Below are 16,162 nucleotides of genomic sequence, written 5' to 3' on the forward strand. Positions count from 1 at the left end.
AATTCCTTGTGTCGAGGCAGTTTGTTACTCGAACACAAGGTGTGTCGAAGTGTGTAACAGTTTGTTACACATAAGTTTGTTTTAAATCTAGATAGGTTTGTTTTAGATTTAAAATAGATTAGATTTGATTTAGCTCCAAAATAGGTATTTTGGGCTTTTATAGTTTTGGGCTTTGGCTTAGGGAGAAGGCAAACCTAAATCTATAAATAGGGAGTAACCCTCATTATTTGTAATCAAGTCATTAATCTTGTATTCACAGAAGTTGCAGTTGCAAGTGAATAACAGAATTTCCACAGTTTGTGGGCAGAGAGAAACTCTGCAGAAAATACTTCCTTCTTCTCTTTTAATTTCCGCAAACCCTAATCCTAGTTTTGTTCCTATTTTCTTCATTGTCATCTTTAACGATAAGGAATTACTCAAAGGTTTGAGAGTCTAATTCCAACAGTAACTTTAACAAAAGAAAAAGAAAATCATGTAATTGTGACATATTTTCTAAAATATTGGAAGGTTGCATTGGTTTAATCCTTAAGATATTTCAATTATGGTATGATATATTTAGGTGGTCTAGTTGTCACGGTCGGTCCCGAGTTTTTAGAGGCTCTGAATAAATACTGAATTTTTTAAATTTTAATTATTATTATAAAATAATAATAATAGAATTAGACACAAATAATAACATATTATATTTTATCATATAAATTTATCATATAGATTTTTTAAATATAAAATAAATATAATTTATATATATTATTCGGATTTTATTTTTAAAAATTGAAAAGGTTTATATATGATTTTTTAATTATATTAAATTATTAATACAATTTTTTTCAAAGTTCATGTGAATTTGTTCATAAAAAAAATAAAAACATGGAATTGTAAAAATTGCTACATTTTTTTATCCGAAAATTCATATGTCATGGTTCATAAATATAATAAAAATATAGTATTATAAAAAGTTCTACTACATGAATGTGTCATGGTTTATAAATATAATAAGAATATGGTATGGTAAAAAGTTCTACTACATGGATGTGTCATGGTTCATAAATATAATAAAAACAGGTAATTTCTTTCCTGACCCCCTTACTATTTTGGTATCCGCGGCAAAAACCCCAAAATGTCACTAAATTTCAGAAATACATTTTCGAAGTAACCCCAAAATGTCACTAAATTTCAGAAATACATTTTCGAAGTCACCTTTTTATGAGAAAAAATATTGTTTCGGAAATGCACTTCCGAAAACACCTTTTTTTTTGAACAAAACTGATTTCGGATATGTACTTCCGAAATAAAGTGACTTTTCAGAAAAAATAGGTGAATTCGGAAGTGCATTTCTGAATTCACCCCCTTAGAAGAATTCAGAAATGTACTTCCGAAATAATGTCTGATACAGAAAAAATAACAAACAACAACGATTCGATTTATTTAAAGCATGAAGATTACAAACATCACATTATATAAAATTAAAATTACATATTGTTAAACACGGGTAATTGGCGATGAGTTCGATTAGATTCGGAATTTGACGGATCTAAAATAATTATCCGAGTCCGACCGAAACAACCATATAATATCCAAATTAAACAACTAATTAACCCTACACCCATTCCAACACGATTGATTGCACAAAATAACCAACGGTCGGTCGGTTTGAATCGGGCGTACAATTTGTTTGGTGTTGATTGATTGATTCCTCTTCTTCTTCTTTAGCGCCATACTTCCTACTCTCTCTACGTTCTTTTTAGAACCCTTACCAACATGTCTTTCCCTCTTCCATTCTTAAAGTATCTCATCACATCACATTCCTAACACTCTGTCTTATTCCACTCTCTCTCTCTCTCTCTCTCTCTCTCTCTCTCTCTCTCTCTCCACTAATGCAAGCAAATGTAAATTGACACCAATTAAACCCATACAAAGCTAAAGTTTTTCTTCTTCTTTTGATATTGTTCTTGTGTTTTTCACAATGGCTGGTGTTTCGAGTCGTACTCGAAGTAGGAATGTTCCACTCTTCGGTAGTATTCCATTTCACGGCTCATGTGCGTGTTTGTTGAAATGTAAGCGTAGAAAAAGTGATATGGGTTTGAGCTCTAAAAAAAGAAAGCCAAATGAAGAACCTTTTGTGTTGCATGAAGATGTTATTTGCATTGACAGTGACAAGGAAGGAGATCAAGAGGGGTTGAAGTATTCTGATAAGAAACTTTCGGAGGCATGTGTTGAACAAGTAGAAAATGTTGATGGTGATGCTGACGAGGTTGACGACATTGATGTTAAAAATGAGAACAAAGTGGAGATATTGTTGATATTGGTGGTGAATGAGGGTTGGGAGATTGTGAAATGAACAGTTTTGAGGGTTGTGTTTATGCTGATGGTGATGATAATGGTGATCTTTCATTTCCTGGCTCGTGTTCATTGAAATCTAAGGGTAGAAAAAGTGTTATGGGTTTGAGCTCTAAAAAAGGGAAGCCAAATGAAGAGTCTTTTGTGTTGCATGAAGATGCTGATGTTATTCGCATTGGTAGTGACGAGGAAGGAGATGAAGAGGGGTTGAAATTTTGTGATAAAATTTTCTCAGATTATTTCGGAAATATACTTCTGAAATAATACCTGACTGTTAAAACCAACGTATATTTTGAAATTTCATGCATTTCGGAAATGCATCTCCAAAAACACCAAAAAATTGGTGTTTTCGGAGATGCATTTCCGAAGTCTGAAAAAATCTATAAAAAAAATACTTCGGAGATACATCTCCGAAGCAGGGGAAAGTTGGGAATTTCGCTAGGGGTCACCCCCTTAGGGGGGTCAATAAAGATATTCTCTAAAAATATAGTATTGTAAAAAGTTCTACAACAGGGATTGAACGCAAGACCATAACATTGCATCACCCGCCTCTTTCTTCTAGGCTACTGCAACAATTTATCATAACTTTAACAAAGTTTGAATTTATTATATATTATTTTTATATCTATTTTCTCAATTTTAAGGCCTCCTATTTTTTGAGGCCCTAGGCCGTGGGTCTGGTTGCCCTGGCCCAAGACCGGCGCTGCTAGTTGCTGACATTGGATAAATCACTCAATTGAGAGTGAAATGACTTTCACAATAAAATAGAAGGAAAATAATTTTATGTATATAAGAAGGGTGTATCATTACAAATGAGAGATGAAATTATATATAGCTTTGTACATAGACTTAACTGATTGATCTAATCATAACTAACTAACTAACTAACTATAATTCTAATTGAATCAACAAAAAAATAATTGAATTACATAGTTGATAGCTTCCCTCAAGTTAGGCTATGGATCTTACATAAACTTGGACAGTATAATATAAAAAAGAGGAGAATGGAGAGGTTTTGTAAACACATGAAAATTGAGAACTTGAAGGAACTAAGAACAAATGATTTAACTTTGAATGAAACTTTTCTCTAATGATTTGATAATCCAATTCAATGTGTTTGTTTCTTTCATGGAAAGTTGGATCGTGGACAAGATATATAGTTGATTTGGTGTCACAATAAAGAGAAGTAAATTGAGACAAATTTATATGGAAGTCTTGAAACAAGTAAGTGAGCCAATGTACTTTATAAGTGAGAGATGCTAAGGCCCTGTATTCAGCTTTTATTGAGGACGTGAAGACTGTTTTCAATTTCTTGGACTTTTAAGAAACGATGGATATTCCCAACAGTAAATAACCAATCACAAAACATCTAGTGTTGGGATATCTAGTCCAGTCAAAGTCAGCAAATCCATGTAAATTGAGAGGACTAAAGCTGGATAAAAAAATCTCTTTTGCAAGAACAAATTTCAAATAACAAAGAATTCTTATAGCAGTTTGATAATGTGAACATAGAGATTAGAAACATATGGACTTAGGTGTTTAACATAGAAAGAAATGTCAAGTCTAGTATTTTTCAAATAAAAAAGGTGACTGGTGAGTCTTCTAAAAGAAGAAGGATCACTCAAAGAACACCTATTGTGGAAGATAATTTCGTGTTTGGATCAAATAGAGTAAATGATGGTGGGGCATCTAAAAATGAGTGTCCTCAAGAAGTTCTAACACATATTTTATTTGATTTAAGAATATATTTGAATTTCTTCAATATATATAGTTTCATGTCAAGACAATATCATCGACATATACATAAAGGGTAGTAAAAATAGGAATAATGGACTTGGTGTATATGGAATGATTAAATTGAGATTGATCATAACCAAAAGAAATTAAGGCACATGATAGTTTAGTATACCATTGCTTACTTGCTTGATTTAACTAATATAATGACTTGTTGAGCTTACAAACCTTATTAGAAATAGCGATCCCATAACCAACGGAAGAGAGATATAAAGTTATTCATTAAAGTCTTCATGAAAAAAAGGTATTGTTGACATCTTATTGTTCAAGATGCCAACCTGTGATAACTGCAAGAGACAATGAAACACAAACATAAATAATTTTTTAAAATGGTGAGAAAGTATCAAAAAATCATTATCTTCCTTTTGAGTGTAGCCTTTAACTACTATGATACCATTAACATGGTATTTAATCTTGTAATTCTAGTTGCAACCAACATGAATATGTCAACCTCCAAACACAAGAGATTGGAGGGGGGATTTTATTAAAATTGTTTTATTAATAAAAATGAGTTTGAGCAGCGGAATATAAAAAATAAAAAAGAGGAAAACAAAGAAATAAAGCATAAACAAAATTAAGCAATGGAAAATAAAGAGCTAAGATAAAGAGAACATGCTCTAGAGATTTATACAGGTTCGGTCTAACCACTTGGCATACTCCTGTTCCCAAGAGTTTCCTCTTGAAAGTTCCACTACAGATGTGAGGTTATTGCAGGTTATCCCCACGAACATTCTTACCATCAAATGAAGATTTTGACAGGCTAATCTCTAAACCAAACAAAGCTTTTAACACGCAAAGCTTCTCAACCAAATAGAGATTTGAACCTAATGAGCTCAAGAACCAAACATAGATTTGACTGATTAATATCAACTATCAAACAGTAAATTCCTTTTATGATATTACAAAAGAGATAATTCCCTCTTTTGTAAATTACAAATAATTCCAAAACACCAGAATTCACAAATATTTGTCACTAGGGAGATGCGTTTCGAAAATCTTGACTTGTCTAAAGAGAATGCGAACTAGGTGGAATACAATTATAGTGTTTTATAGGCTTCCTTTAAAAACTCTTTGAGGTAGATGTAATTTTTCTATCCCGGGGTGAAAATATCAAGGGAACAGGTTCATTATGAATAAGATATAATGGATAAGAGGCCAGTGAGCATTGTGGATGAGCCTGACTAGTAGTTTTTTCTAGTTGTGCCTTCTCTATTAAATGTTTGTTGTTGAATCAATCATAGTGTATTATTAATTCATTTATGGTTCTTTGCTTGTTTACCTTTGTTTACACGTTCTATGCATGCTGCTTTGAATCCCTAGTTGGATTCTCTAGGAACTAGGTGCTATATGAGGTTGTGCTCAAAGTTTTATTGGACGACTTTGAGGATGACATTCGACCAAGGGTATGCTCTTCTTCTATGTCCCCGATTTTGGATTTGTTTTGAGACTGATGTATCAAAGACTCAACTCATATTTTATTGGGTGGCAAGCTACCAAGAGGGGGTGGGCTCAAATCACCACTTTATTTCGTGGTTTCTTTTCTTTATTCGAGTAACTTTGTTATGGGGTTTTGCTTAATTTAGTTGTACATCTATGTGTTTATAACAACACTCTTAGTCATGCACACCCTTTTGAGATTATAAAGAGGATAATTTAGTCGAAATTTTATTCATTACATTAGAGAAAACATTACATGATAATGTAAAGTAGGTTTTACATGCATGAACTAAAAATAACTAATCAAGCGAATATGTCACTGCTTATTGATCTCTAGGTATATTAGTGGGGTTTAACGTTGTCGACTTTGGGTTGCGCTTGACAATGTCTCCTACAAATACCAAATTATAACAATTTATATCATACCTGACAGAATCTCTTGTCCCCTTCCTTGGTGGATTATCATCTTATATCCTAGGTGTTTGAGGAAGTTCATGTTAACTTCCATTACATTTTATTTACCTTTTCATCTTGTTCGCACTATAGAGCCTTGTGTATCTTTCGGGATTCACATATTTCGGTGCATATTATTATTGGTTAATTATAAAAGTTATGGTATTTCATCTTTAGCTGGATAAGAAAAGCCACAACCTCAAGTGTCGTAGAGAAAGGTCTTCCCATGATGGAGTTGTAGATTCTTTTATACGAGACTGCTGGGAACTGGAGGTCTACCGTCCTAGTATTTCTCCCTTCCTCAAAGGCGACCATAAGCTCGATATAACCCCATGGAAGAATAAATTTGATATTAAATACTTGTAATTTGGATCCCTCATACCATGACAACTTTTCTCTTTTTCAGCCTGATTTTTTTGAAAAGATCCGTATACATGATGTCATGAACTTCCACTGTAGATAGGATTCTTGACACATCATAGTTGGTCATCGTTCCATTTATTACAAATAGGAATATTTCGTTTGGGATACCTCCCACTTTTTCCTATTGTAGAAAAGGAGGACATTCGTTTATAGTTTTCTCCTGGAGTGTAGGATGAGAATTTGGCTCGAGGCTTTTAGTATATGTCATCTTGACGAAAATTCTAGTATTTCTCGGATGCTCGACCATTGCATGGGTTCCATGACCATTAACCTTTCCCTATATCTGCGGCGAGAAACTCCTCTTCATAATTGATGTAGGACTAGGCCCTATTTAAGAGATAAATTAGGCTTTTGTCTCCTTCCAACCCTAACTTCTCACAAAACAAGCAATATTGTTTTAGCCTCTTTTTGAATATCCAACACTTCAATATGTCATTTGCCCCTATGATTTCTACCGCCACCTTGGTGAACATGTCTATGTATTCTAATAAGTTTTTTTTTGGATCCCACTAAGTAAGACTATTTTAGTGGGTTTCCGCTTTTGGGAAGTGAACTAGGAAGTAAAGGAATCATAGAATGAAGTCGTTCCTCCCTTTAGGGCTTTGGTTTTGTTTCTTGTCTCATTTATAATTGTTTATAATTTATCGCTTTTGTAATTGAGTCTCCTCTAGTTAGATCTTTTCAAATATATTAAAATTGAGTGCAATGATTTTTAAATAAGTGTTTTTGAATAAAATCGTGTTTCATATGCGTAAATTAAAATGTTTGTTTTGAGTGTGAGCAATATGCTTTAAGTCAGTTTAGTCGTGTTTTTGGATAAAGAACCATATTTGAGATTGGTTCAAGTCATGACATTATTAGAATCTCAAAGCATCTCTAAGATTGCAAAAAATTGAGATTTTAGGTGTGTGATTCGAACAACACATCCTATGAATCAAATCAAATGAAACAGATGCTTTCAAAAAATTTCATGTTGTTGAATCGAGTCACACTGTTCATGATTTAAATCACACTGTTCCTTACTCGAATCATGTGCTTCATGATTCAAATAACACTTTTCCTAACTTGAATCATGAAATATTCGTTTCATCTTCTAACTTGTTTGATTTGAATTACTTTGGGATGAGTGCCTTGGGAGATTTTGGCCGTAGCAACCATTACGGCTTGGTCGCAATACCCTCGGGTTTTGCCTATGGAGAAAGTTCTTTTCTTCACTTTTCTCGTAGTCTCTTCCTAGTTTCACTCAAATTTGTTATGTCTTGATCTTGTATTTTGGAAACAATTGAAACACCAAGAAAAAGTAAAATGGGGAATTAAATCAAACCAATACGGAAGGGTACAATATGACAGTTCTCAAACTATGATATTGTTGGTATTGGTTGAAAATAACATGTTGAAAAAGTTCCACATCACTTAATTTTATAAAGGAAGAGAGACTCCAAGGGTATATAAATGATTGAATTTCTTAATTATAAAACACACTAGTCAAAATTACTTTAAATTTGTATTTAATTTTTTTGTTCTGTTATACTCTTGGGTTAAAGTGTTGTGAGGTATAGCTAGACATTTACTTATGAAGATGTGGATGCATTGGGGGCTAAGAGTAGTTGAAAGTAAATTATGTGTTATAATAATTTTCACATAGTTTTATTCTCTGGTTGACAATAACTATAGCTCTTTCTCTGTTTCTCGAGTTTCCATGTGCTATTGTGATTCTCTAGTGAAACTGGAAATCATGTCTTGTTTAATTCTATTTCATCTGTATTTTTTACCACTGCATGATATGTCTATGTATTTGTTTTAGTGTTGTGTGTCCATACTTGGCACTAGAGAAATCTCGTCAATGGCGGCTGAATGGAAAGATGCCAATTGTATCAATTGAACAGACGCATGAAAAATTATCGCAAGGTTAGTTCTTAACATGCTTATAAAATGCGGTTGCAGTCGCAGAAGCGGTTGTGGTTGCGGGTGTTGCGATTGCTGCGATGCGCATTGCAGCCGTTGCAGTGTGAATTTTAATAAAAAATAATTAAAATACACCTTTGAAAAACTCTTAATGTTAATAATTTTCATTACAAATGAGATGTAAGTTATTTTTTTTAGGTTCTCAATCTTGAGTTATGATAATAATATCTGAAAATACATAGGTGAAATTGTTTGATGTGAATTCTAATGTGGTTAGGCGTGTAATTTCAAATTACATTGCAATTGTGGTCCGATGCGGATGAGGAGATTACTGGATCAGCAATATTGCGGCCGATGATTTTTTTAAGGAGTTAGTAAAGGAAAGGTTTTTTGTGTGAGTATTTTCAGAATTAATTAACTAACCTAAAGAGGAAATGATTTTTGTATTTTTAATTTTTTCAATCTAGACTTAAATAAATAACCTGATTAAAACCCGAATGAAATTAATCCAAATAAAATTAATCTAATCCTAAAGTTAAACTACATATATACCCTAATTACTATTATTCTAATACCCTGAACAAAATTCATTCAAAAAATAACTAAAATAATTAAGCTAAAATAAAGACAAAAATTAATACTCAACTAACACTACTACAGAAAACACCTTTCATAACAGTTGGAAAATGGATACCATCACGCGGGTCATACAGTTATTAAGTAGGGTGTGGTTGTAAGTTTGCTGTTGCTATCACAGTCTAGAAACCATTATTGAAAAGCATGATGCGCGCCACTTATTATAACGGTTATACTCATAAACCGTTGTGATACTTACACATAGGTACCGGGTTCGAAACCCATCAACACAATTATGTAATTCATAAATGACTTTTGATCACAGTTACAATATATAACCGTTGTGAAAAGTGCCCAGAGTTTATTATATAATATGTATATTGCTTGTTTTCCATACACCTCACTAAAGAAATACAAGCTTTCAAATTGATGAAGAAGTCTATGATATGAAAATTAAGCTATTCTTGAAAACCAACTTAAACAAACCATTGTTTTTTCTTATTGCATGCGTCTCATCGTGAATTGCATGCTCTTTTACATATACATCGTAGTTTATTGGTCTAACTCCTTAGATACATCATTATCTTCGATTTTAGTTAAATTTCCATCATCATCACTTATCGTCGTAATTTTTATAATTGTAATATTTACGATCATTAGTGCTAATGATGAGGCAGATTATCTAATAAATTGAAGTTAATGAAATTTAACTATAATCGAAGACAACGATGCATCTGAGGAGCCAGGTCATTATACCATAATCTATATGTAAAAGAACATCAAATGAACGATGAGACGCATGTAATTTGGAAACAATATTTGATATAAGTTGGTTTTCAAATACAATTTAATTTTTAGATTATAGTATCTATGTCATTTTAAATGAATGTATTTTAAGTGAGGGTTAGTGAAACAAACAATCTACATATACTATAACAAACTCAAACAACATCATACAACAAAATCAGATATTATAAATTTGTGAGCAATGAAAAGATATATTATAAATTTCCAGGACACACCTTTTATTGAAACTAATCATGGAACATGAATCAATTTTGAAGTTCATCTAGTTTGTGAAGCAATGAAAAAGAAATATAAGGATGAATAAGCTTACACAACAGCTTCATACTTCTTACGTTTCTTCTCATTGTATCTCAAACTAGATGAAGTTTGTTGCCGTTGTTGTTTCTTCATTAACTAAAATGTGTTGTTCTTGTTGAGTCCTACAATAACCATGAAAGTTATCAACATGCATGTGAAAATGCAAACTTATTTATGAACAGAGTATGAAAAACATCTTGTCTATGAAGCTATGAAGAATAAGTACAAGGTGGATAAAGTTTCCATCATAACTTTATGCTTCTTGTACTTTTTTCCACAGCTACACAAATAATATGTACCATAGCCACAGTATGGTCTTTGTTAAGGTAGTGAAGACGAATCTGAAAAATGAGAACACTTAATCAACAAAAACAACATGCAACAAATGAGAAAATGGGGAAATTTCTAACAATAAGATGTAATAAGAAGAATACCTTAACATATGAAGCACAAGATTCACGGCTAATGGCGAAGAAGAAGAGAAAAAATGGGTGCTAGGGTTTTATTGTGAAGAAAACGGCGCTACTGTCAATAAGTGAGAGTTAATTCGCTAATATATGGGTAAATTATTTCACAATGTTTATCTACCAACCATATTGATAAGTATTTATTTATTATAAATATATTACAACGGTGGAACATACCAACCGTAGTCATATCCCTTTAAGTTTTTTATATAAAAATAAATATATATGATGGCGTTGAGGTTCGAACCCATGAAAGTTTGATAGTTTAACCACGGTTGGCTGCTCAAACATTATTATATACAATTAATTTTTAATAAAAAATAATAATATGGTAGCGCCTTATTTTAGAGATGTCACAACGGAGCAGTGAAGAACCATGATGACCATGGCATTGTTGTTTACGCGTTTTGTAGTAGTGTATAAATCAAACTAAAAAAAATGAAACAAAGAACACCAACAAAACAACCCTAGCAGCATGTATAACAACATAATCAACACATATTTCTTTCTAATAGTTTCAAATCCAACATCCACAATATATGAAAATTCATCATTTATTATAACAACATCCACGACAATGAAATGGAAACAATATTTGCAAAAATGAAGGCAACAGTGCGGTTGGAGAGCGGATGAGAGGTTTTCATCGCCGGAATGGCGCCGATGGTGGCTGATCTGTAGGCGGCGGCCGTGTTTGGATATCTTCGGCGACGAGCCCGGTTCTGTCGTCCACCGTTGGATCCGTTTCAGATATAAAAGTTTTCTTCTTTTCTGTTTTCAGCCTTGTTTCTTATCATTGGATTTGTTGTTGTAATTTGTTAATAAAATTATTGGAGGAAGTTTGTTCATGAGATTGGAGGATGCTGATGTAAGACTAGGGCTAGGGTTTTTTGTGTTTTTGTTCTTCAATGTGAAGAATAATAATTTTCAGGATATGAATTTAAATAAATACAAAAAGTAGTGCAATGAAACTTGAACATGTAACCTTATGCTTAAACTCCTTAAACACCCCTTTACCGACTATGCTTACTCATTTATTCAAAATGAAGTAGCACTTTAAAGAATATGAATTATGGATAAATTTCAGGTATGACAAACATCTCTAGAGGACATATATCAAATAATTGAATCTCCCCAACACAATTCCCTCTCATCCATGTGGATGCATCTCCACATTTATTTGCTTCACGATAGATATGAGTAATTCGAATGTCCCAATCTTGATCGACTAAGCTTTTGATTTGATGAATTAACTCCTGCCCAGCTCGCATTAAAGGTGATGTGGAATTGAGCTTCTGAAACACGTCCAGACTATCAATTTAAAGCTTCACCTTCCTAAAGTCTTTGTCATACGCATACTTCAAGTCTTCATACGCTCTCCATAATTCTGCAACACAAATTGTACTAACCCTTATACACTTTGCACAATCTCTTCTTTACACTTCATTATTGTCTTGAGTTACTCTTCTACAACCTGTTTTACCTTACCTTTGCACTACTCCATTTGTGTTAATTCAGATCCAATATCCTTCCGGTGCACTCTACTCAATATGTTGAATATAACTTCTCCTTATCAAAGCTCTATCTTACAATCCTATACTCATGTAGTAATTTCTTACTTTAAACTCGAAAACTTATTTCACTTGAGTTCGCATCACAAAATATTCTACATGTTCTTTTTGGTTTCTCTAATACCATATAGTATGAAAAGAAGTTACCCACATTTCCAACAACTCTTGATCTCCATGCCCCAAATTATTTTGTATATTGAGCCTAATCCAAACCTTCAAACTTACATTAAAAAACATCCCAATAATTATCCTTCACTAGTACAAGCCAAACATGGCAAACATGAGGGCAATCACATAATGCATGGAAACTTGTTTCAATTGTCCCAATACAGTCTATACAGAACAGTTGCTTAAGCTTCATATGATAAAGAAACTCGTTGGTTTTAAGTCAGTCATGATGAAGAATAAAAAAAAACTCTAATTCTCTTAGCAACCCGAATTTTCCAAATGCTACTCCAGTTATCATTAGTGATGGTTTTCTATTTTTTCCAATCAAATCAAAAGCACTTGACACAGTGAAGTATGCCCTCTTCCTGTGCCACTCCATAACAAACATTCAGACCATTATCATCATTAAGGGGATGGATAACCATCAAACTTTTCAACACCTCTTAAGGAAGGAGCTCTTCAGGCAGTGACTTAGCAAGCGTGGCTTTTCTAGCAAAATAAAGTTGCTTTCCTTTTCAGGTTGTAAGCTTGCTCTTGACTTGCTCAATAAGGCATTGATAGTCTTTTACTCTTAAAATTTTTCTAGTCAAAGGTATCCCCAAATACTTCCCCAACTTTTGTCTTATATTTATTTAGTGCATCCCAAAATATCACAATTATTTTGGAAAATTTCCATAACAAACTTCATCTGGTTTCATGTAGCCTTGCCATATAAAAGTAAGTTGTCTGCAAATACTAGGTGACAAATTATAGGTCCTCTTCTCCAAGTTCTCATTCCTTCCTATTTTCTTTTTCCTACAACTTCACTCATCATGCGCAAGACAAAGAGGTAGGGGATATTGGGTCTCCTTGTCTTAACCCATTTTTAGAAAGCTAATAGTTTTTCCCTTTTCCATTCCACAACTTTTATCTTATTTAGTATATTCAAAAAAATTATCAATAGGTAAAACATTATTTTATAAAATACATACATAGCTAAGTAATTTTTGGGAATTCCGCAAACAAAATAATTCACAAGAAGCGTCGACTAGGACGATCCTACATTATTTTGATGTTATTTTTGAAGGTTTTCTATAGTGTCGGGCCAACCGAGTCTACTTTCCTTTGTTGATTTTTTAAAGGTTGACTATAGCATCGGTTAGGTCGAGTCTATGTTCTTTTCTTTACTTTTTACAAGTTAAATTAAGGAGTGTCGGCTACTGCATAATGTATGATTTTACTCGGCATGGCTGAGGCTAGATTAGACTCGGCTAGTTTCTGTCTGATGCTGCATATAGCTTTAAAGATTTTTAACTCGGCCCCAATACTGAAGCTTAGTCGACATAATATCTATTATTTAAGACGAAATATATTAGTTAAGAAGAAATTTATACCCTCAGATCAATAATATAAACGATTTTTTTGTAAATTCGTTGAATAATCGATATATCACTTAATTAATTCATTAAAAAAATTTCTTCAAATATTGATCGGAGTATAACATCAACTATGGGTGGTGTATATAACATGAATAATTTGATTAATGATTCATCAATAACTACATGGTCCATTATAAAAAATATTATAATGACATGTATCTATTTGAGGGCTTAATATAAAGTCAGAAACTAATTCAATATTTTTCCATAAATATTATTATTGTTAATTTATTCAGTAACTACATGATCCATGACTTATTTAGATTTCTTATATTTTATATTGTGTCGTTATGTATACATCATACATGTATATGCATTTAGTTTTTCACGAAGGTTTTCCCCATGTATGACTTGTGTCCCCAATTACTTCCCATCTTTCTGCTATTGTGAATAGAAATTACTCTTTCACTGCCGCCTCCATTTCTACTACCAGGAAAAGTTATGTCAGGGGGTCCACCACCACAACTTCCTTTTCCTTTGCCTCCCACTTTTGCATCACCACCCTCTCCTCCAGCACAACCTCCTTTTCCACTTCCGCCTTCATGTCCCATTCCACCCTCTTTTTCGCAGTCGGGAAATAGTGGGATGTTTCCACCATTGTCTATGACAATTTCGTCACTACAAGCAACATTGTGTTTATATCCACCATCCCCTTGTTCAATGTTTCTCTCTGATTTCTCTATTTCACCATCTGCAAATAAATCCAAACTTGTTATTAAATATAAAAATAAAAAGTGAATACGTGGCTAATATACATATACATACATTTTTTCTCATCTTCATAAGGTTCAATGGCCACAATAGAGATAAGAAGAATTGCATAGGAGAACAAGGAAATAAGAGACTTGATGTTCATCTTTGCTACAACCGAGACTCTTTTGGAAAATAAGAATACAATTAACATCTATTTATAATCCTCAAGGGACAAGATAAATGTAAGAAGAATAAAAATAGCTTAATTAGATCAAGTTTATTGTATAATAAAGAAACATATTATATATTTTACAATAGAAAATAGAATAAATATAATGTTTGGATGGTTGATTATAACAATGATGGGTCATCACACCTATTGAACAATTGAAGGGTTATAATATGACATATTTGTCAACTGATGTAAGAAATCTATTTAGGCTATGACAAGTGACTTATATGTTTGATGATATCTTTAATTAAATTACATGTTTTTTTATAAATAATAATAATAATAATAATAGTATAATAATAATAATAGTCAAGAACAATGTGTTCTTTCACTACTACATGAAACACATATAATGACGGTTGTGAAACACATACAATGATGGTAGCACGTTCGTTGTTAGGTAAGTTGTGATTGTATGTATGCTTGTTACCACAACAGGCGTGTGACCGTTGTTATAATAATTTAGATAAAGAGCTATTTATAACTATGGTTTTTTCCAAACAACTGTTGTGAAATAATTGAAAGGTCTTGGGTTCGACTCCTACAACGCCATTTTTTGGTTTTATTATTCTACTTATAATAGCAGTTGAATTAATAATTGTTGTGATATTATTTATGATTAATTCTCAATCGTATTATACCAGACAACCTACAATGTACATATTATTACATCAATCTACAATATATCCATTAGGAACCAAACAACCTATAATGTACATATCATTACATCAAATTATGCATAAGAAGGAGTGGATGGAATATCAAAGAAGGAAAAAAGAAATTTGAAAAGACAAAGAGATGTAATCATTCAAGTTCAATAACTCGAGGTAGCTAGTCATCTAGAAGATATTTCCAACTTTTAAGAGAAGAAAACATGGTGAATTAAAGAAGCAATAATTAGAAGGAAACTTGACATGCGTGAAATTTTTTGGCTTTTAGACTTTCAAAGATCAGAGAAGAGGAAGAACCAGAAGAACAAATATAAAAGAGAAAAGCCTATTTGAACCAAAAATATAAAAATAACTTCAACCAAAGAAATCAGAGAAGAAGAATAATCAAAATGAGTACTTCTGCTGAATCTTTCAAAAATGTTGAGAGAACAGAAGTTGTTATGGCTGTAGAGGTCCAAGTCATTGAAAAAGGCCCTGCTACAAAATCTTTGAGACCTAGGAGAGCTATTCATCTAGAAGATCTTTCCAACTTACAAGAGAAGAAAACATGGAGAATTAGAGAAAAAAAAATTAGAAGGAAACTTGTCATGCGTGAAATCTTTTGGCTTTTAGACTTTCAGAGATCAGAGAAGAGGAAGAACCTGAAGAACAAATATAAAAGCAGAAAGCCTCTTTGAACCAATAAAATAAAAATAACTTCATCCAAAGAAATAAGAAAAGGGGAAGAATTAAAATAATTACTTTTGTTGAAACTTTCAACAATAATGAGAGAACATACGTTGTTGTGCCTGTAGAGGTCCAAGTCGTTGAAAAAGGCCCTGCTACCGAATCTTCGAGACCCAGGAGAGCTCACAAGAAGAGGAAATTAAGAAGAAGAATGGTTAAAAGGCTAATCATCATCGATTCTGATGAC

At 32.6% G+C, this 16,162-nt stretch overlaps 1 protein-coding gene across 1 annotated transcript; it reads right to left on the reverse strand.

The window, feature by feature from the left end:
- Positions 1-13,843: 13,843 nt before the first annotated feature.
- Positions 13,844-14,577, reverse strand: LOC131617665 (uncharacterized). The gene is made up of 2 exons (XM_058888923.1): positions 14,419-14,577; positions 13,844-14,344 (listed from the first exon to the last, which is right to left on the reverse strand). Exons 1-2 carry the CDS (start codon positions 14,555-14,557, stop codon positions 13,971-13,973), a joined length of 513 nt encoding a protein of 170 aa, XP_058744906.1. The 5' UTR covers positions 14,558-14,577; the 3' UTR covers positions 13,844-13,970.
- Between the last annotated feature and the right edge of the window lie 1,585 nt (positions 14,578-16,162).

This window comes from Vicia villosa, linkage group LG7 (assembly GCF_029867415.1).
Source record: "Vicia villosa cultivar HV-30 ecotype Madison, WI linkage group LG7, Vvil1.0, whole genome shotgun sequence".
In the NCBI taxonomy this organism is placed as follows: Eukaryota; Viridiplantae; Streptophyta; class Magnoliopsida; order Fabales; family Fabaceae; genus Vicia; species Vicia villosa.